This window comes from Pristis pectinata, chromosome 8 (assembly GCF_009764475.1).
Source record: "Pristis pectinata isolate sPriPec2 chromosome 8, sPriPec2.1.pri, whole genome shotgun sequence".
Classification (NCBI taxonomy): domain Eukaryota; kingdom Metazoa; phylum Chordata; class Chondrichthyes; order Rhinopristiformes; family Pristidae; genus Pristis; species Pristis pectinata.
Window position 1 is genome coordinate 83,712,003 of NC_067412.1, and position 23,286 is coordinate 83,735,288.

Consider the following 23,286-nt stretch of genomic DNA (forward strand, 5'->3'; position numbering starts at 1 on the left):
ATATGCAAAATATAGGAGGAATTTCACCTTTTTTGGTATTACATAGAATTTGTTCAACAAAAAGAATACCTAAATTCAGACTTCTGCCAGTGATTAATTGTAGACATTTGTTTAAATATACTGAACATCACTGGATGTATATAGTCATTAGAAATATACAATCCATTAAGTGTTCACAAAAGCACATTCTAAATCATAGAAATGTATAGAAGCCATGCTTATAAAAAACGTGGCATTTTACACCAGAGGCAGGCCAATGAACAATGTGATTTATTTTACATTTTTTTGTGTGCTTTACCTGGGTGTGGTTACATTAACTATGTAAATGTATCTGCACCCCACTCCTGAAAAACAAACAGAAAACCCTAAGGCTGGGTCACTCCAAACATGATTTAAATATCCTAAGTGAGCTTGCTAATCAGACCACTCATTCTCATCCAGTTCTGAGTCATCGTCAGACTCACTGTACTCTACCGCAATTCTGCGAGATAATATGGTCGCCACATCATTCCCAACGGGTTCCTTTTTGGCTTCTTGCTCTCTTTGTTCTTGTACTTTTCGAAGCTGAATTCCTGCAATACACAAGCCCTGGTTACAAGGTTTCTGCTCACAATTTGTAAGTTTGCAGTTTTCAGGAAACTTTTTGGCTTTATATGACTCAAATGAAGACTATTCCAGAATTGTATTATGAGGCAACATTAGGGAGGATAGATTTGTTTTCTCTGGAGTTGAAACTTTAGGTTGCTGATTTTACAATTTAGAAATGGAGTCATAAACTTTATCTGGGAAAAATTTGATTGTGATGAAGCACTCAAATGCCATGGCTAACAAATAATAACTAAAGATTCTGGGTTATCAAAAGGGAGGTTATAGAAATTGTGTCTTATACAAGGAGTATAATAGATTACTAGGAAAGGCCACCTTAGTAAATAGTATAGATAGGTTCAAAAAGTAGGTTTTCAGAACATTGACCGATATGGTGAAAAGCAGGTAAATGGAGTTAATGTGAAGCAACCCCAGGTAGACTGGTTGGGCTGGTCTGTTGAAATAAGAGTGCAACTACATTACTCCTCCTATTAATTTGTGACCCTTCAACTTCAACTTGGCTGAATCCAGATAAGGCTCAGTGAGTAAGAATGTAGATATAGCAGGACATTCAGCTCCTCAAGACTGCTCCACCATTCAATAAGATCATCTCACCATCGTCCTGCCCTATCCCCATGACCCTTGAATCCTCTGATATCCAGAAAAATCATTCACCAGTTTGCAAACTTCAATAAAGTCACACCTCTTTCTTCTAAACTCTATATAAAGGTCAAGCATACTCACCTCTCTTCACGTGGTCAACTTGCCATCCCAGGAACCAGCCCGGTTCTTCACTGCCTTCCCTCTATAGCAAGTGTATCCATTTTTTTTTAAACAAACAGATCAAAATTGTACATTGTATTCTTGGTGTGGTCTCACCAAGACCCTACTTAATCGTGGTAAAACATCTTTACTCTTGTAAGGAAATCCACTAGCAATAAAGGCCACCATACCATTTGTTTTCCTAACTGCCTGCTGTACCTGCAAGTTAGCTTTCAGTGCCTTGTGTACAAGGACACCCAGATCCCTTTGATCATTAAAACTTGGCATTCTCTCACCACTGATAATAGGAATTTGCATTCTTTCTGTTCTATTAGCTTGAAACGCTTTAACCCAGAGCCAGAGAAGTACTTGTTAAAAGAGTGAACTAAAAAAACCTTGATTGCCTCAATGGTGGAAAAAGAGAGAAGCAATCCAATGGCCAACAATTACCTGCATGCATATTCTAGGGTCATGAATTTTAAGAAAATCAAATTATATTTGCTAATCTGAAGTGGTTTCGCTGGTGATGATACTCTAGCTCACTGTTTAAACTGAAGTTTTCAAAACTATATGGAAACTGTCATGATAAATAAATACTTTGAGCTTTAAATTTAAAATAAAATATGCAATAACCTGATTCAGTGAGTAAAGACACCAAGTGGTACAATACTACCCCTTGCAGGACAGAAAGAACCAAGGTCAATATGCAGCCTGGGATTTCCCTGTGTGTGAAAGAAATGATGTACGACACAACTGGTTTGCACCAGTTAACTCAATTCAGTGACTCAGAGCCATTGGGGAATCAAACTTATATTCCCCACTGCAACAGGGTTTATGCTGGTGATTTAATCATGTAGTGAAACCATTCCATTTTAGATACTCATCAAGAGACTGTGTGGACATTTGTACAAAGTGAATGCCAGGGATAGTCTTGAACTATCTACATGTAGCAATACCTAGCTTTTTAACTAGAATAAAGTTTTTTTTTAAATGCTAGGTTTTCAGCATTCACTTTGAACTGCAAGGGGTTTAGCATAATCATTAGATGCTGATAAACCTGGTTTATAGTGCACAGATAAAACGGTGATGGAGCTTCTCCAACACACCTTAGAGATCATATGCCATTTAGTCAGTGCCAATCTTAATTTAGTTAAACTGAATACTACTCACCTCTTCGAATAGCAGCGAGCAAGTCACTTCGAGCATCACTGATTGGCATTAGAGTTGCTTGGACTTTCTTTATTTCAGTTGCAGATGGTGGTGAGGCAGTGTGCAAGGGAGAGGGGACCAACAGGGGTGGGCCAGGTGGAGGAGGCGGCGGTGCAGCAGGAGGGCCAGGAGGAGGTGGGGTATAAGACAATGGAGGCGCAGGTGGAGGTGGTGAAGGGGTGTATGTGCGGCCCGCAGCTGCCACTGATCCAAGTGCAAGTGGGGGAGGTGCAGAGATAGGACTGTCAAATGCAGTTTGGGCTGAAGGAATGAGGGGAGGCGGTGGAGGAGGAGGAGCAGGAACAGGTGGTGTGTAGTACTCTGCCAACTGCACTGGCTGTGCACTGTAAAAAAAAGTAAAATATTAATCAACACGTACTTAATAGCTAAATATCAAACAGTGGGATAGAGAACCAACATTTTTAAGAAATCAATGAAAGAAATAAAACAGGTACTTTGATGTTTCAGTTGCCTATTCTCTTCATACACATGGCACAAAAATATTATTGCTTAAAAAATGTTTACATTATCTTCAATCTGAAAGGGAAAACTCAATTATTCTCCACTTACGTGAAGGGGTCTTCAAAACACTGAAGAACCATACATATTTACCACAGAGGAGAAGACCATTTGGCTTATTGCGATTGTGTTTAATGCTGTTCAGGCACAGCAGCCAGATTACAGATAAGATTTTTTTTAAGAGAATTGAATTTTGAAAATAAAATGATGTTCTTTAAATATCTGTTTTTGGGGGGGGGGGGGGTAATGCCTTCAAAATGGAAAACAAGCAGGAAAGATCAATGAAACAAAATAGCATAAATGGGTTCAAGAGACGAATTTGGTGAAAAAGGTTTGAGGAATATATATAAAAAAAAGCTTACGTGATTAATCTATAATAATAGCAACAGGGCACCTATGCAGCTAAGTAAGTGGGATCTAAAAGTTCAGCTACACACTAGTGCCTGAATGGTATAATTGTGCCTTGCCCCTCATTTTCATGGAACTGATAGACTGCAGAGAGGAAGAGGTAGCACAATGGCTCAGAGCAAGACACTGATCCTGAACTAAGTGAGGAAAGATGGGGAGGGCAAATTGGCTCAGTTGCTGGAATGGGAGATGAAGGAGAGAGAATGAAGTGGAGCATAACTGTCCATCTTTCCATCTTGAGGAGAAGTAGGCCTCCATTTTACAGCAATGAATATTACAGGAAATTGGTATCCATCATGAAAAGGGTTAAAGTGTCAACAGGAGGCCGGGGTTGGAGAGGAATGGCGATGGTGGTCATGATGGCTGCAGTGACCCTGTTCTTTGCATCTGGACTTGGGAAATGTACATCAATTTATTTTGGCCTTTATCAAAATGGTGGGCATCATTCTTTCAGTTCATTAAGTATTTATGCTTCCTACCAAAGATGCCATCTAGAATCCAAAAATAGGCATAGTTATGTCTGAGCTCAAGGTGTTCCATGTATTGGCATAGTGTAAAGAGCACCTGCATAAATATCCAAATTTACACATCAAAGTATTTCTCTGTCTGACCCAAACACATTCTACCCAGTGTGCACTCTAGTTTAACTGGGGAGGATGCCATGTCTGTTTCTTGGGAAGCAGAATTTAATCTTGGCATCACCAGACTTGCTGAATAGCATAAAGCATCCAGTCTGATCCAAAGAGGTACATTTTCATTGAAAAAATACAAACTGAACATCAAATTCAAAAGTGTAGTCTTTCCTTCACCCACACTTTTAACTATTTACTCTTATATTCATTCTCAAACTTCAACTGCAAGTATTTTCTTGATTACCTGTAGTCTTTCAGAAGCTGAGGTCTTGGCCCATTGAGGATAGCCTCAGCAGGTTGCGTCAGGTGGGGTTGCTGAGCTCTAGTAAGTGAGGTTTGCCTAATATTTGTGGTAGGTAATCTGTATGCACGATCCTGTGCCTGGGTTACAGCTGTTAAAAGCTCTTTATTATCAGGTACATAAGAAACTGCAGACTGCTGAACAGGATGATTTGGACTAGCAGGATACGAAAGCTCTCCAACATCAGATACATAGGACCTATCAAGAAAAATCCAAGAAAATGTTACTTATTTTAAAAGTAGCTGGAGAATAAGAGTTTCTTTTCTTAATTTCTTTCCACAATTCTCAACCGCATATCCTAATGTTCTCACAAGCTGTGAGGTTAGAACCTAGAATCAGGGCCATCAACAGCTCCACAATCACAAGTAAAATCAGTCAAATTCAAACTGAGCAAATTTAAATGATCTTCAACAGTCCAAGCTAGAAAGACAACAAAATTTTATGTATTAGGGTGTTAAATATTCCACCTCTCGCTCGGCATGACTGGCATAGTTAACGGCTCACATCAGAACAAGTCTAACACCACAGTAAACTTAATGACAGATGGTAAGGATTTATGTTTAAGTGCTAATACCATAGGACATCTTTGAAATCATCCTCAAGTATAGGGATAGATAATTATGGGAGGCCATTCTTCATCTGTGATGGTCGCCTTGTGTTAAGCTATTGCCATTCAGTTTTGTCCTTCATACTGTCTTGACATCTGGCCAACTTCTTTGTCTTTAGTTTTTGTTTCTTCCAGTATAATCATCTTGCCTAGGTAGACTTTCTCTCCATTGCTCCAATACTTTATATTTGTAGCTATGTTATCATGATAATTTTGCTTCTCCTTCCATGAAACTCCAAGGATCGTTCTATCCCAGCAGCTACAACATTTGTGTGCCAGCACATTTCAACATTGTACTTGTCTCTGGTCACAGGTTGTTTTTCTCCCCCCCAAAGTATATGCTGAAAGCATCAGGACAGAAGCAGTGAACTTTGCCTTTGTCAAGGTTATAATAATCCGATTTTTAGCCTTTCACAAAATTTAATCCCTCTAAATCTGTATAGTGAATTCCTAATGTACAACCTACGGTGGGCAATCACTGTAAGTACGGGAGTGGGAAAATGATAAGAAAGTACACCTTGCAGAAAGCTCCTTATATTTCAAGGTAATAACACATCTTTCCAAATTTCATTCATGATCCTGACTGGCCTAATGCTCAATGTACTGTTAAAGGCAAAATATGTAGACTGATCCTCTCTAAGTTTCTACTAATTCACTGCTAATATCCCTTGATTTTAATTTTCTTCTCTTCCAATTCATAACAAATACTTACCTCAATCAGTCCATCAACTGGTGCCCTTCGTTTGTTCCTATTTTCAGTTATATAAACTACATCTATTTATTTCAAGTTATTAAATGTGGGCATTTTGACCCATCCCTCCTTTAAAAAGTCTTTAAAAAATCAAGAAAGAAGCTGTACTTTGTCAGATGAAACCTAGCTTTCTTACCAGAAATTTATTTATGGTGGAAACAATTTGAATTTCTGACAACTGCTATCACCAAACAGCTGTCATATGACATGGGAGCTACATAACTGTAGGATGTGTGCATCTCATTCTATAATATTTATGCAAGGAATCACTTCTTCCAACTAAAAAAGCGATTCACTAATTTCCTTTATTTCATTGTAAATCTTGTGAACACATGATTTCAATTCCTCTCCATTTTATCAGCTTATCGGTGATGCCATTACCTACGTGAACCTACTACGTTAAGGAAGTGACAACTCAAGGTGCAGCACAGTGATTTGGTGTACCTCAGCTTCAAAGGTTTTTTTTGATAAAGTGCCCAAAAAGATAATTAGTTAAATTCAAAAGCTGCAGAAATCTAGCATAACTAATGAATAACAAGGTGGCTGAAGGAATTATCAAATACTCACTAGAGGAATTAGACAGGGGAGTCATGAGTGGTGGGAGCTGTGCATGCCCCTTGGCTCAGTTAGGACCACACCATTTCTAATGTACATAAATGGCTTGAATTTAGAAGAATGTTGACTAGTGATTAAAATTGCTGATGAGAGGAAATATTTACAAGACTATCATATTGTAATATATTACAGTTAACAGTGTAAATAGTTATCATTGCTGTAAAATTTCATCAAACCAAATCCAGGGACAGCAGAGTTCTTGTCGTGCATCAGTTAACTGTACCTGGTATCTGGTGATACTGATCCTTCAGAAGATGCAGCATGGTATGGTGATGGAGAGAACCTGTGATCAGCTCTAAATTCTTTATCACGTCCCATCATGTCCCACTCTGGCCGCCTGGTTCGAGCTTTGCGGACTTTCTTCACCTCACGAGTGGCATCTTCTACCAGTTTCTGCTCCTAAAAAGGGGAAGAAAAGAACTGCAGAAATCAGTGCATGGCTCCATCTGCGAACTGGAAGCCAGAAGAACATTTCACAGTTGAGAAGGAGCAGAGAAACATGTGGAGGGAGATGGATGGAGAGAGACTTCAGAACTTTCTCTACAGTTGGAAGTGGTAAGGGTGAAAACTCAGCCAAGTGAAGATGCAGAGGATGCACCTAAATTTGCTGGGCATCCAGGTATTGTCTTTGGACCATAAGGAATTTGTAATAAACGCATTCTTTATCCCATTTAAAATGAAAAGTGCTGATTAGTTCAAGTGAAAGTGTGCTTGATTATGCATTATCTGCTGCATTTATATTGCAGACCCACATAATAACTTGCGTGCTGTACTCCAGCTGTTCAGCAGGTGGCAGATAATAAACTTGCATCTTACTACAGTATGTGTAGTGAACAGTCATAGGGCAACAGTTCTTCTTTGTGGAGCTAGGTTGACAGAATTTTAATAGAAATACTAACAACGAAACATCCTTTAAAAAAATCTGGTGGCACTCTCTTGAAGATAAATTATGAGGGAAGATTTTCTTCTGTACTCCATGCTTGTTTGTTTCTCCTTTCATTACACATTCATTGTACTTACATTTCTGGTTAGTCTATTGTTCCCTATGCACAGACTGAATAGGCTGCCAGTCATTTGTGATAAAATAACTTTCCATTGAAGATGATTTCCAGTCTTACATTTCCTGATAAATACTCTCAAATTAACAGCTACTAGCACATCAGTCACTTGCACATGTAGTTCAAAGAACACTCTACAAAGGCTAGGAGTTTTCTCAATACTGAGCTGCCTGCATCAATCCAGGCAGACCCTCCAGTAACTGAGTGTATGATTCAGTACTTGAAGCCCTTCTACTCCATACAGTTACTTTGGAGTTGATAAATCCATTTGTATTACTGTCTGGATAAGCAAACCAATTTCAGATTGGAATGAATCAGGACAACCTTGGGGGCCAGACATGTGGAAGGCAACCTCCATGAAAGCACAGTATTTTTGAAAAGCAAATCTTCCTCTCAGGTTAAATCCCTGCTCCGTGTTGGAAAGCTGACCTGGCCAGGTGGCCAATATTCGGTCTCAACATCCCAGAACTAAACAAGGGGATAAATTGGCCTGGGTTTCAACTTCTGAGACTAGCAAAGGGGCAGAAACATTGGAAGAGAGCAAAAGGTGTATCGATCGGGGGGATACAGTTTATAAAAACACAGGAAGATGGGAAGACAAGGTAATATTTGAATGTATTTCAAACAGTTGCACAGCATCCATCAATTTTAAAATAGTTTATGCAGATTTAAACTTTGTGTTTTGAAAAGAATCAATTTAAAAATCAGGGGATGTAAATGAAATAAGAGCAAATCTTTCACAAAGGTTTTTCTCTTGGCATTAAAAGAACTCTAAAGTTAACAAAAATCTGTTCTGATAAAGGCTGATGGACATGGCCCATCAATACAACACTGACAATCATTCATGGAGTTTTATAGCACAAGAGGATGATTCATTGTATCCAGCCAGTTGAAAATGAAGCTTATATTCCCTTCCCAACTCTGGTTATACCTTGTTACTTATGGCAGATCAGGTAGACATCCCAATACCTTCCAAATACTATAAGAATTCTGTTGCTATCATCCTCCCAGGCAATGGGTTCCACACCTCAACCTAATGATCAGATTCCACTTCAGCTCCCCTGTAATCCCTCTACTAACAATTTTAAATCCACAAATTCTTAGTTAATCACCTCTCTCCCACAGGAAAAATATCTTTCCCATCATCTCTAACTTCCTTGTTGTTTCAACCATCTTTCTTAAATCTACTCTGAGCCTCTCTGTTCCAAGTAAAAACTCCAACCAACCAAACCTTTTCTCCTCACTAGAAATTTACAGTGTTGGCAATGCTCCCATATATCCCATTTGCATCCTCTCTGTCAAGATTTACATCCTTACTGGATTTGTGATGAAAGGAACTATATCAGTACTCGAACAGTAGCCTCATCAGGGTTCATACAGTTGTAGAATAACATAGAACACTACAACACAGTACAGGCCCTTCGGCCCACAATATTGTGCCGACATTTTATCCTGCTCTAAGATCTATCTAACCCTTCCCTCCCACATAGCCCCCCATTTCTCTATCATTCATGTGTTTATCTAAGAGTCTCTTAAATGTCCCTAATGTATCTGCCCCCACAACCTCTGCTGGAATTGCGTTCCACGCACCCACCACTCTCTGTGTAAAAAAAACTTAGGACCTCTGACATTCCCCTTATACCAATCACCTTAAAATTATGCCCCCTCATGTTAACCATTGTCGCCCTGGGAAAAAGTCTGACTCTGACTCTTCCAAGCTCCTGACTCTTACATTCTATGCTCTCCTTTCCCAAATTAGCCTCCTGTCCTGCTGCCTTCAGAACATGCACTCCCAGAGCCCCTCCACTCTGCAACCTACCACTTATTATGTACCTGTTTGTTTGTACATTCTCATCCCATCCTTAGGAAAGGTCAAGGAAATGAGATTAATTGTAGCAAAATCCTCCTTATATTGGTTGAAATGGAGTGAAGAATGGATAAGCACATTCCACATGCACTGGGACACTGGAAGTCATGTTATGGGATGGAAAACACTGTGGTCATAGGCCTGCTCAGGTCTAGGGTCAGATTGGCCATCAGGCTAGATAAGATGGGGGAGTGCAAACCATAGCTAGCCAATCAGGATCAAGGTCCAGGTTCAGTTGGGTAAATGGAAAGGTGAGGCCGAGATTGGGGAAAACAATTGCTGAATTGGGATTGCTGACCTGGGATCATTGGAGTGCAATAGGAGGAGTTTTAAAAAAGAATAGCTAGGCGAGATTGGAGCCTCTGATTGTTAAAGGGGAGGGGTGGGGGATCCAGGTGCCAAAAGACAGGGTTCTGGTCTGTAACAGTGCCACCAAGGCGGAGTGTACAATGATGCTGCTCTATCACATTGGTTGGTCTGGGATGCACAGCTGACGTGAACATCATGCAAAACATGGGAAGGTGGTGGGAAGTGCCCAGTCTGTGCTCTGTGCATTTTCAACTGTGCATGTTGAAATCTTCTTCTTTGGCAGTCCCTCAGAATTGAGAATAATTTGATTCCAGTCTGGTTTTGTGGGTTCTCAGGTGGCGGAGACCAACATAAGAATAACATTCTCATCCACAGGTGTGGTAGGAAGTACCTCACTGACCATGTGGATGGATAGTCTGAGGTACTTATGCAGGGTTTTGTGTGTTCCCAGTTAGGTTCTCAATACCACCCCAAATCCCCTTTCTCAACTTTAGTCATGCAACATGATTCCTCGGGAGTCAATGGGGTAGTTGCATATTTTTCCAAGGCGGCTTTGAGCACATCCTTGAACCTTTACCTCTGTCCATCTGGAAATCTCTTCCTGTGACAAAACTTGGAAGAGAGTAACATTTTGTGAGTTGGTGTCAAGCATATGAATGACAAGGCCTGCCCAACATAACCGAGTGGAACAAGAACCTCAATGCTGGTGAAGTTGGCCTGGGAAAGGACACTGATGTTTATTCACTTATCCTACCAATGAATTTGGAGGACTTTAGAGACAGGATCGTGGTGGAACAAGAACCTCAATGCTGGTGAAGTTGGCCTGGGAAAGGACACTGATGTTTATTCACTTATCCTACCAATGAATTTGGAGGACTTTAGAGACAGGATCGTGGTATCTTTCCAGTGCTGTGGGGTGTCTGCTGTAGGTAGTCCAGATCTTAGAAAGATACAGGAGGGCAGGGATCACAGCTGGCCAATAAACCATGAACGTTTTGACTGGTATGGGGTCTAGATCTTCACATACCCCTTTCCTCAACCAGTTAAACGCTGTGCTGGCCACTGAAGGCAATGATGAATTTCATCACTAATACTCGCCCTCACTGAGATGTGATTGCCAAGACACAAGAAGTGGTCCATGATTTCAAAACCCTTTGGCCCACATGTCCATGTTGACCATTGTCAGAGGGCAGAATAGTGCAGAGGGAGCAGATTGGTAGAGCATCTCTGTGTTGCAGGTAATAAGTACAAGGCCAATCCTGAGGTTCAATTCCGGCCACTGCCTGTAAGGAGTTTGTACATTCTCCCCGTGTCTGCGTAGGTTTCCTCCGGGTGTTCCGGTTTCCTCCCACATTCCAAAGATGTACGGGTTAGGAAGTTGTGGGCATGCTAAGTTGGCGCCGGAACATGGTGACACTTGCGGGCTGCCCCCAGAACACTCTACGCAAAAGATGCATTTCACTGTGTTTTGATATACATGTGACTAACAAAGAAATCTTAATCTTAAATAAAGGAGTCGTCACAGCTAGCAGCACAAGCCACCAAGCATGCCCTTTTTTTTGGGCTAACTTCATCCACAGAATTCCACATTCCACAGAAATTTGCCTCCATTTTATATTTGTTTCATGACAACAGACAAGCCATGATCCTAACCAAAAGATCTAAGACAAAGCCAATCTCAGTGAAGACCAGCATCAAACAAGGCTGCATCATTGCCCTAAAACCTCTCAGTCTTCCCTGACATAATACTGCACCTCACCTCTAAAAATCCTCCCAAAAGAGTGGAGCTAATCTTCAGAATTAATGGGAAGCTATTCAGTCTCTGCCAACTGCACTCCAAAAGCAAGATCACCTGAACCTCCGTCATGGAACTACAATATGTGGACAATGCTTGTATTTACTTATGCTTAAAGGCCCAGTTCCAAGCCCTTGTTGATTTATTTCAATGCTCTGTGCTTCATTGAATGAACATTGCAAACAAATTCAAGTTTATAAGCATCTAGTTGTATTTTGGGTTCAGTGTTTGAGAAGACTGCTAAACTGGCCGGAGGAATTATGAGAGAATGCTTATAAAAGAAATGGTATCCTCAGAGACAATCTAGATGCATCATGGGTGAGTAGAAGATGGGGTAGTGGAGAATGGGACAAAAAGATTTTAAACCCAACCTTGTCATTAAGTATATGATTATTTCCTGATTTTAATAAAGATTGTTACAAATGTCATAGATAGCTGTTGATAGTGACATAGTTGAGTATTTAGTGGAGGCACTCAAAATACTTCAGTTGGACTACAATTTTTTTTACATTAAAATATATGAAAAATATAAATTAAAAATTTGGAAGAACCAAAACTTAGCCACAGGGTAGAAAATCAACAAACCACAGACTTGGTGCTCAGCAAAAGTTGTATAAAGGTCAAGGTGAGAATCTCCCAATTCTATTGTCTGATTACTGAGAAATATCACTATCCATTATAAGCATTACTTCTCAGTTACAAACATTATCAATGAGACCTACTTTCTTTTTCTAAAAAACAACTAATTCACTATGTAGAATTTAGATCCACGTTGGTGTCCCTGCTCCTTCCTCACCCCCACCCCCCTTGTGCTAAGCATTTCTCAAGTTACCCAATCTATTCCCATTTGGTTTGTTAATTGGATGTACTCCTGTTACAGCTCATTGAACAACTTCTGGCTGCGTTTGTCAATTGTAATGAAAATCAACCAGCAGTGGGCAAAGGCAATAATCCAACTATGAAACCTATTAAAAGAAATACAAAGCCTCAGGAGACCCCTACCTCCACACACAGACTCATGAGCATGCACACATTTTTGCTTCCTTTGCACATGGAGCACCACTGTTTCCAGAAGATCTTGCAAGATAGCCTCATAAATAGAGATATTTCATGATTTTCTTAAGATGAAACTGTATTCTTGCTTCATCAGTTACATTTATCCATTATGATTTGTCTAACTATCAGTAACTCTGGCTCAACTGCGGGTCAGTTGGTGATACAACCTCCAGTATCTTGTCCAAGTGATGGATTATAAACTGAACTCTGAATGGATGGTTCTGACTCTGCCCATTTATTAAGAAAGGAGTAGGTAAGCAGTTAAAATGGCCCAAATCCATTTCCTCTGATATAATAGCTTCAACAACATGTTTTGGAGCAAATTCTTGTTAACCTTCAAAAGAAATTAAATTGAAGAAGGGTATCGAACTATGGTTCAACCTAACCCATCTATTTCCCACCAGGGTTACATTAAATTACCTTAGTAGTTTCACCATTAGATTAATGCAGTGAGCTACGATGGCATTGCCGCCTAAATAGAAAAAGGTAACAAAACAATATAAAAGGTTTCAATGGTGTAACACGGAAAATTTGTGGTTCAATAAGCAATGCTCTTTATATTAGTAGCTGCAACATCTTTTAATGTAGCAATGAAAGACTATTTTTGCTATTTAGATTATTAATGTCTATATTGCAGAGTAATCACATTTATTTCTCCATTTGTTTGATGAATAAACTGACTCAGAAGGAGTGGGGAGGGGTTTGGTATGCTTCCAATGCAATGTATTAGTTCTGGTATAATATACTTTAATCAGAGGCAAAAGTCTGTTTACAGTGAAAATGTGACAACTAAGCTCCACGGCTTTGTGCAAGTGACTATCGTTCATATGCTAACCTTGAATATGTTAGTACTGGCAGGTTATAAAAGCTGTCACATTCGATTCCGATTCTTCCTCCAGCCAGCACCTATCCTTGCCTTTGGATTGCTATACACGGCCTTTATTCAAGAAATGGAACCCTTAACATAGATCATGTTCTCTTTTCCAAAAACATTAAAGCCTATAACCCCTATCAGAGATGGCATCAGCTAAACCAATTGAAGTCAATTTGAGACCATCCTTTTCAAGCATAGAAATTTTATCTTTGCTATCAGATGTTTCCAAATTTTATTTTTGGCAAGATATAAAAAAAATCATTTTCACCCTTTGAGCAGAACCAAACCTTGATGAATCAATGCATTTGCATGAACAAAATAGATCATGATAGAAAATACATTTTCCTATTACGATATGCAGTGCTAATAAGAAGCAAATGTATTTCTTATGCATGGGTTCAGCTGATCAAACCAATGTAGGACAGTTTCCCATTTCTTCTCCACCTGTGTGGAAAGGTGTAAATGAGAGCAAGATGTTATCTGTTATCCCCAGGCAGACAAATGAGGGTGGTGGGGGGTGGGGAGTATAACAGAAGTGTACTGAACATATTACATTGCTTCACTGGGTGATGCTATTAAATGGATGATTCTAATATGTCAATAGTTTGGTTTGCAAAAATGAGTGAGACTGGTGTCTATTCTAATTGCTGGATATTGAAATAACAGGCTTCATATTTTGGAATCCAGTGTAAACAGCTTTTAATTATCTGGCTTGTGTATTTGTGTTTTACCTATTTTAGGCAGCTGTCTGATTTATCCCAAAGGAATCTGTGAATAAGTGCCAGGATCTGCTGCAGTGATCGTGATCTAGTGCAGTTATACACCACCTTACAAATACAGGAAATACTTCAGCAGATCCTGATGTTTCAGTTCTTACTGTAAATCTTGTACAATGCTTCTATACGCTGCAGCTAAGCAATAAGGATCACCAGATGTCTCATATTAAAGATTACCCCCAGCTCCTGCATGATAGAATTGACCCCAAATTCCTCAATTGTGGATGTCAATCAAATCATTATGAAGTATTTATACTGGATTCATAAATATAATGCCTATTTAGCAATTAGAATATACACATAAATTAAACTCATTGTTTCAAAGCAAATCCTTGACATATTAGAATAATCTACTTGATAGCATCACTGATCAAAACAGAGGTATTTTCTCTACACTTCTTTTACTCTTCACCCTCTCATTTTCCTACTGAGGATAGCATCTTGCCCTTTCCACATAAATAGAGAAAGGATGCAAATTTGTCCTACTTTGGTTTAATCAGCTGTACCATATTTGTAAACACATATACTGGAAAATACATTTGTTCCTTATCAGCACTGCTCAATGGGTACTATCTGTTCAATGGTATCTATTGCATGCAGTATATTCATTGACAAATTCCCAAAAAATAGTTTAGATTTTGAGATTTGGTCCATTGCAAATAGATGCTCACACAGATACTTCAGATAAGAGTGAATGGAATAATGTACAAGACATTAATTATAGATAATATTAAAAAAAGTTTCAATACCTTTTGCCTTCGTTTTTCCTTTCTTTTATCCTCTGTGGCCTGCAGCATCTTCTCCTTCCACAAATTGAAGAAATAGGAAGAATCTGTGTAAAATTTCAGTCCATCTTTTCTGTCATCCCTGCAACAGAAAATTCAAGAAAAAAAGATGCTCTTACAAAGGAGAATAATAGCATACCCCAGCAACACATTCCCCATGACATTACTTCTGCAGCCCATCACAGAAACTTCTGGAACTCAAAAGTGTTACCACGCAGAACTATTACATTATTTCACTTGAATGCATGACCCTTCAGATCAAATGTCAGTACAAGTACCAATAAATTTCTTGCCAACATGTTAACCTCCCTGCCAACATGTTAACCTCCCTGCCAGTATTCTAGAACCATAGAAAACCTACAGCACAATTCAGGCCCTTCGGCCCACAAAGCTGTGCCAAACATGTCCCTACCTTAGAAATTACTAGGCTTACCCATAGCCCTCTATTTTTCTCAGCTCCATGTACCTATCCAAAAGTCCCTTAAAAGACCCTATCGTATCTGCTTCCACCACTGTTGCCAGCAGCCCATTCCACGCATTCACCACTCTGAGTAAAAAAACTTACCTCCTCTATACCTAGTCCCCAGCACCTTAAACCCATGTCTTCTTGTGGCCACCATTTCAGCCCCGGGGAAAAGCCTCTATCTACCCGATCAATGCCTCTCATCATCTTATATACCTCTATCAGGTCCCCCCCATCCTCCGTCGCTCCAAGGAGAAAAGGCCAAGTTCCCTCAACCTGCTTTCATAAGGCATGCTCCACATTCCAGGCAGCATCCTTGTAAATCTCCTCTACACCCTTTCTATGGCTTCCACATCCTTCCCGTAGTGAGGTGACCAGAACTGAGCACAGTATTCCAAGTAGTTCTGGTAGAACTGACAACTTCAATCGCTCTGTCCAATCCCTCCAGGACATAATTTTCCATTTTAGAACAGCTTGAATTTCTGGTGATAGAATGGACTTTCTAAAATATTATTAGCTTTGGAAAATAGTGCCCAGCCCATTTTTTAAAACCTTAACAGCTCCACAATTATTCCAAAATGGTAGGGGATTGTTGGAGGTGGGCTGGGGATCCATAAAGAAATCTAGTCTCAAGTAGCATGAAGATAATTTGAAATACTTTAAAACTCTGGACCAGATTCATTGGGTATTGGATTCCTTGGCGTCTTAAAAGAAGGCAGGACCTGAGGGATCAGCCAGGTGTTCCAGCACTCTTTTTGGTCAGGAGGTGCAGGAGCGCTTCCACTCTTGGGAGTGGTCCCAAGATAACCTGCTGTAATCTGCCTCTCTCCCTCCACAATTTACTCCAAGACCTGAGAATCATTCTCCTCAATCCAACACTGTTTGCTCAGCAGTTTCACTCTCCCTTTCTCCTGCTGCATTCTCTAGGTGTGATCTTTCACATACCATGCCACTTTTCTGCATGGCTGCTGAGTGCGAAAGAGAAGAAAATAAATTCGAATGGGGTTCCATCGCTAAATTTGGCAGCCATTTAGTATCCTGCTTTTCCAAACTACTAAAAATTTCCTGCCTTCCCTTAAAAGTGATGGCCACTGTTTGTAGAAAGTATTTTGGTTGCCATCCAGTCCAGGTTACATCCAAGTTGACAAGTTCACCTACATGAATACAAACAACAAATATTAAGTGTCACTGCATGCTAACATGAAATGCCCTCGGTGTTGAAAAATCAGGATATGGCCACATTGGTGCAGAACATTGCTTTTAGCTGCACAGTGCCATTTAACAATTCCCTGTAGAAAAGAAGTGCACAGAATAACACCTTTGACCACAATTCAATCAGGCAGTGGTCTGCATGAGATGACCTCAAGGACCTGTGGGAAAAGGTGGACTTTGTCATGTAGTTCATTGAACAGGCTGTCAAGAACATTTGACAGAAGGCTACACCTCCAGAATGCTCAAACAAGAACCAAATCCTTGCTTGACTGGTGAAGAGAAGGGCCCTCCCCGTCAGATCCTTTTTGCACAACCAGAGTCTCAGCACCATCACCTGCTGCCCTAGAGGCAGCTGTATTGGGGTTAATATGGTCATCCGTCTAATTCTGGAATGTGCATTTGCCAAGACAGTCTGGCAAGAAATGCAACAAGATGTTCATAAGTGTGGCAGACCGGCACATTCCATGGTCCAGGACGAGATGCTAAGGGACACACTGATGCTTGGTGCAGCTGCTGCAAAGGCTTTATAGGGAAAGACCAGGAGATTTTCTTCACATTGCACGATAATGGATGGAATTATTGTTTAAAAAACAAAAACCCTGGACTGTTTGCTTGATGAACTTATATAAGGGAAGTTAATGTCATGCTGACTTATTATTAATGGAACAGTATATACTGAGACTGGCAACATACCAGTGTACTGTATATATTTCCAAATTTTATGAATGACTATATTTTAAAATTAAGAAGCATTCTGTGCGAGAAACTGGATCCACCAATGATAACATTCTCTCCTCAATGTATTATATGGATTTGAGCAAATTTCTACAAACCAAATAAGCTTTACCTGTATGGTGTCAGGATATTGAGAGGTGGAGGCTTGTCACATTGCTGGAACATTTCCAACACTGGATTTGGAATAGTATTCCGTGAAACCACCTGCTGGTTTTGTGTGGTTGAACTCTTAAATGCTTTCCTCATGTTGATGTCCTGCAGCGAGACTGAAAACAAAAACAAAATACATGGCTAAGACAACAAGTTCACTTATATTCAAGTTGCAACAATAAGTACTTAATTAGAGTAAGTTATTTAGCCTCAACCCTTGCATAAATACTCCTTTTCAGCACTGTCAAATGTTTGTGTTTATGCAACAGCTTTAACTGAATGACATGTGTCCATAAACATTTCTCATTACCACTGAGAGTTAAGTGCCATCAGATTTTGCAGTGATTCAGTGACAGTAAAGGTTATGTTAAGTACATAAAATGACAAATATAACTACATCACCACTAATTCTCTTTATAATAATTTCTCTTCCTCCCTTGATCCCCTCTTCTCTGAACTGAGGCTCAAACAACCTCCCCCATCACCAATCACCCACTTCCAATCAATTGAAACTGTTCTCACAATAATTCTCACAGACTGCAGTGCTATAGAAACCCAAATGAACAAAGAAACAAAAGTAGGAACAGGTCAATTAAACACCATGCATGCTCTCCATGTCATGGCTTAGAAGGCTACGGACTAAGTGCTAGTAAATGGTATTAGTACAGATGGGTACTTGATGGTCAGCATGGATACAATGGCCATACAGCCCTCTTCTGTGATGTATGACTATGCAGATGCTGAAAATGTAAACTGGGAAATACCGGAAAAAAACTTCCAGAAAAGGAAGAGGTTACAATAAATCAAATGAGAAAAATAAAAGACAACCCACAAAAGCTGAATATCTGAAAGCAGCAGAAAATTCTGAAAATATCCAGGTCTCACTGACAGATTAACTATGATTAACATTTATCACCTTCCTTCAGACAGCACCAATAGCATTTGTAACACCTGCATGGTCTTGGGCACCACCCTATCACAAACACTCCCTTCATTCTCTCCACCTCCCACCACATCCCCCCCCCCACCCCAGCAACTTAAAAAAATCTTGCTTTCTCACTTTTTCAGTTCTGACGAGAGGTTATCCAGATGAAATGGTAATGCTCAAAGTTGTCTGAGCTGCTGAATACCTCTAGCATTTTCTGTTTTTATAATAGAAAGCAAATTTAACTGGATTCTATTCCACTTCTATTTGCAAATCTATTGGCAAGTCTACTTCTATTGGCAAATCACTTCTATTGGCAGATCTATTTGCATGCTTCCAGCATTTCCAATCCAGACGTCAGATTTCTCTCTCTTCTTTCCATTTTCATGTATTTCCATCTGTAGTGAAATTTCACATTCATTACCTCACCAAGATGAGAATTTTATATATACACTGTAAACCCTTTAATTTCCACCTTCACTTTTCTCCCCTTTTCATTGTCACCCACCCTACCAAAGTGGTCACCTTTCAGTTTTTAGGAAGGCTTTAAATCAGAAGGGTCAATGTGTTCTTTCTCTTTACGGACATCAATTAACTGCTTGTTCTTGTCTATTCTCTGACATTATTAAAAAATCTGCAGGGCCATCACAACCCTTTTCACATTAATGATAATTTCTGTTATGATGCTACACGCTCCACCAACCTTCACCCTCACCTCCAACAAAATATGATGAGACACAATAAAATATGATTTTTGTTCGAGATAACAACAAACCCTTCAGTCATATCTGTTGAATCACCTTCCAGCCCAAGACTAACCTGCTTTCCAGGCTCTGTTCCCATATATCCAACCACCCTATGTTGTGGTCCTAAATCAAGGCCTTAATAAAAATGGAAGGAAGTAAAGATGTGGGGGAGACCTCGTGGGTGTCAAAAGCAGCAAGGGCAGGCCTCAGGACATACTAAATGTATAGTTTGCTCTGCTACTGTATAGATATAAAATGCAGGTTTGTATAACAAGATTTAATTATTCCCACCAGTTTTCCCCCATCCCTATGGAGGAGGATTAAGACTTAGATTTGTGGTGAAATGTTCACGATATTTCCCCTTTCGTAGGGTTAATTTTGTGTACTTTCCTTCTCGGCTAAAGATCAATAGCTTTCCAACAGAATTCCCATCAGGAGTTATCACACTGTGGGTGTTTGTGTGGAGGCACAAATTAATCTGCAAGCTGAAGTATGTGGGTAGGTAGAGGGATCAACAGCAATATTACTCATTATTGCAAGGCATAAATCATAGCTGGTGAGGGCAGACTCATTCTCACAGTCACTGGAGGAGGCCCAGCTGCTCTTTCTAAAAGCAAGCAAAAACTACACAGGACTGCTTTGAAACTGACAAACTAAGATGAAAGCCAACCCCACAGTGTCTGAAATCTATGGCTCATCCATTGTGGAGGAACACAATGCAGCGATGTGGAGAGACACTCAAAGGTCGGACATTACATTAGTGCCATTGTCAATGCAAAAAACAGCTGGAGCAATCATCACCTTTTGAATTGTCATTAACAATGCTCAGAGTTACAATCACAAAAGAATATAGCCATATAGGAACAGGAGTAGAGTTTTAGCCTCTTCAATCTGTTCAATTATCATTGATCTACACCACAACCATATTTTACCAGCCTTTATTCATGCTCTTGATACCCTTCCCAAATGAAAAATGCATGAATCTCAGTCTGAGAAGTTTATATTGATTCAGAGTTTTTGTGGAGAGACAGATTCAGGTTTCCACCACCAACTATGTGAGTGTTTTCTGATTTCACTCCCAAGGGCTCTTCATGTATGTTGAATGTGCCCAGCCATACCTGCCCACCACCCCCTCTGAAATCCTGTACTGAATGTGTGGTGTGACAGCCTTTCTGGATGTCCCATTGCTTCCTTCAGGAAACAAATTTTTAAAAAGTTCTACAAGGGCAATGTGGTTGACGTTATGTATTGAGTTTCAAAAGGCATTTGAAAAGGTTTCACATCTTGTCAACATAGCTGAAGCCCATAAAACAAAAGGGACAATGGTAGCATGGATTCAAATCTGACTTAGGGACAAGAAACAAGAGTTAGGATGAACAGTTGTTTTCTGCCTGGAAGAATGCAAACAGCTGTTCCCCAAAGGATCAATACCAGAACTAGTGCTTATCACATACATTTTTAATGATTTCAACTCAGATGTACAAGCCACTTCTTCAGAATTTGCAGATAGCCCATAACTCAGAAGTGTGGTAAACAATGGCGATAGCAAATGATTTCAAGAGCATGTAGGCATACTGGTTGAAGAGGGACATGAGGAAGGTGAAATTTAATGTAGAAAAACACGAGGATATGGTTTGAAAAGAAGTGAGAGGATAGACAATATAATTTAAAATGTTCAGTTGGCAAGTGACTACAGGTATAGAGAGATCTGTTGCATGTGTGAACAAACCTTTGAAGGTGACAGAACAGCTTGAGAAAGGAGTTTTTTTTTGTTTAGAAAGTATTTGAAATCTGGGCTTTATAAATACAAAGTACAAACCAAGTGAAATTCTAAAAAACATTGATTTGTCACAACTAGAATTCAGAGTCTAATTCAGGTCATCATACTTTGGGAACAATGTGAAGGCAATAGAGAAGTTGCAGGGAAGATTTGGTGAAGTGGTCCAGAGTATAAGGAATTTTAGAATCATATAGCACATAAACAGGGCCTTTCTGCCCACCTCATTCACACTGTCCATGCCTATCAATGCTCCTCTCATCTGCCTGCATTAGCCCTGTATCTGTCCATGCCTTTCCTGTCTAGATACCTGTCCAAATGCCTTTTAAACTTTGTGTTTAAAACATTAGTTGTGTGGATAGAGTAGAAAACCTGAGGCTATTCTCCTTTCAGTAAAAAAAAGTTATAGGATTGAAATTCTTCCCATTGTTGGGAAGGTTGAAGCCAGAGGAAGTTGATTTCAAGTGATTGGCATAAGAATCACAAAAGACATGAGTAAAATCATTTTCTCAAAGAAAGTTATCAGGATCCAAAATTCATTGCTTGAAAGAGCAGGGGAAAACAGATTCAAATGTCACTGTCAGTAGGAAGTTGGATTGATACTTGAAGAATGAGAAAAGACTGCAGAGAGTTGGGGGAAGATGCAAGGAATGAGATTGACTAAATTGTGCTTGCAGACAGCCAACATAGTACAGATGGGCCAAATGGCCTCCTTCCAAGATGTCATGATGCTGTTATTCTTACCCAACATACACAACTATACTGCATTGCAGATAAATCCCCACAATGCAATGTAACAGTTCATCAGATTGTTCTGATCTGCACAAACTTGCCTCTACCCACACACTTGTTCTACCGCCAAGTTCACTGTTCACTGACCTTCTTCCACAGTGGAATCTAGTTGGGTGACTTTAATTGCCAGGCAATCAATTCTCTCCTGGAGACAATTAACTCGCATACAGAAATTGTTAGCTTCATTAAAAAGCTCTCCAAATATATCTTCAGCATGTCTACCTGTGAGAAAGAAGGTAAAACATTTTGATTAGAACCACTGGCCAGCTTGGTCAAGTTTGACATTCTCAATTTAATGAAGCAGATAATTTAACAGACATTTAACTTCAACCTACATGCAGGAAGAAAGTGAAGGTGATGAAAATCTTTGGTTTGTTTTAATCATAAGGATTACTGATGGTAATAAATATTAAAAGTCAAATCCAAGTAATTGACATAATTAATGTTGAAATTTATTCTTGCAATTATGAATGTGACAGTACAGTCTGCCACTTGTTCTGAAGCAAGTGATTACACAGACTAAGTTAAGTGCTTGGAGGTTTGAAAGCACAGCTTTTAACAGAGAAAATCTAATCATGTTTCACAGATAAACAAACTGGGAGAGCTATGCATAGTGGATAGTAATAGTAGGCTGAAAGGCTGCCAGAGTCTCTCAAGGTGAGTATATTAAATGGTAGAACACAACATGGTGCCTCCAATGCACTTCAGAATGAATCCTGAAATTGGCAGCACAGGTACAGAAAAAGTTGAGATCAAAAGTTTCTTCACAGGAAAACAGGGTGTGACAAATAAATTATACACTTGCATTTATTTGTATTTCTCTTGGGATGCTAGCTCAGCCAAACTGGCAACATCCCGTCGTCTTTCGATGAGAAGCAGAGTGTTTCCGATTCCCAGTCTTTGTGGAGATATCAAATCTCATCTAAAGTGGCAGTCAAAGTGCCTTTGGGTTAAAAAGAAACAGAAAGTCAGACTGGACATCATTCGGCCCTACTGGGAAATATGTGGGCATTAAGTTAGGGTAGCATCAGGTTTAGCCCTGATTCTAGCCATGGAAAAGGTGCCAAATAACACAATCAAGACTCACAAGAATGGTTGCTTCAAGGTCTACAGAGCCTGCCAATGCCCATCATATGGTATCTCAAAGAGTAGCAGTAAGAAAAAGCTTATTGTCTCAACAGGTCCAAACACTAGTAACTACACCACTTCTGCTGAGAATTAATTAATTTCAGCTTGCACAAAACATGTATATTATTTTCTTAAAAAGGAACTTTGCAGGCATTCCATACACCTGTGAAAGACTTGATGCTTTCCAAGAGCCTCACTTTCAAAAACAATTCTATCCTATTGAGAGCACATGGGTCAAGTACATATTTTTAATCCTCATGAAAGCATGCAAACTGATGAAAGCAGCAGGTTGGGCATTCTCTCACAACCAGAATGATGCACTTTTCTACATGGTATTCACATTTTCTGCCAGTGATCTCAAAACAATATCAATAATCATGCAAGATCACCAGCTCTATTATTGCAATTACTTTGTTCAAAGGATCTCAAGAGGAAGGCCAGATGGAGGT

The 23,286-nt window shown here is 39.7% G+C and overlaps 1 protein-coding gene across 1 annotated transcript in view; it reads right to left on the minus strand.

The window, feature by feature from the left end:
• Positions 1-306: 306 nt before the first annotated feature.
• Positions 307-23,286, minus strand: part of LOC127573510 (actin-binding protein WASF3-like) — a 52,290-nt gene continuing 29,310 nt past the window's right edge. Inside the window, exons 3-9 of the mRNA XM_052021798.1 lie at positions 21,797-21,931; positions 17,432-17,585; positions 14,874-14,991; positions 6,613-6,788; positions 4,360-4,614; positions 2,518-2,900; positions 307-572 (exon numbers count right to left, since the gene is read on the minus strand). Of these exons, the coding sequence (XP_051877758.1) occupies positions 415-572; positions 2,518-2,900; positions 4,360-4,614; positions 6,613-6,788; positions 14,874-14,991; positions 17,432-17,585; positions 21,797-21,931 (1,379 nt within the window). The 3' untranslated portion in view covers positions 307-414. The remainder of the gene's footprint in view (positions 573-2,517; positions 2,901-4,359; positions 4,615-6,612; positions 6,789-14,873; positions 14,992-17,431; positions 17,586-21,796; positions 21,932-23,286) is intronic.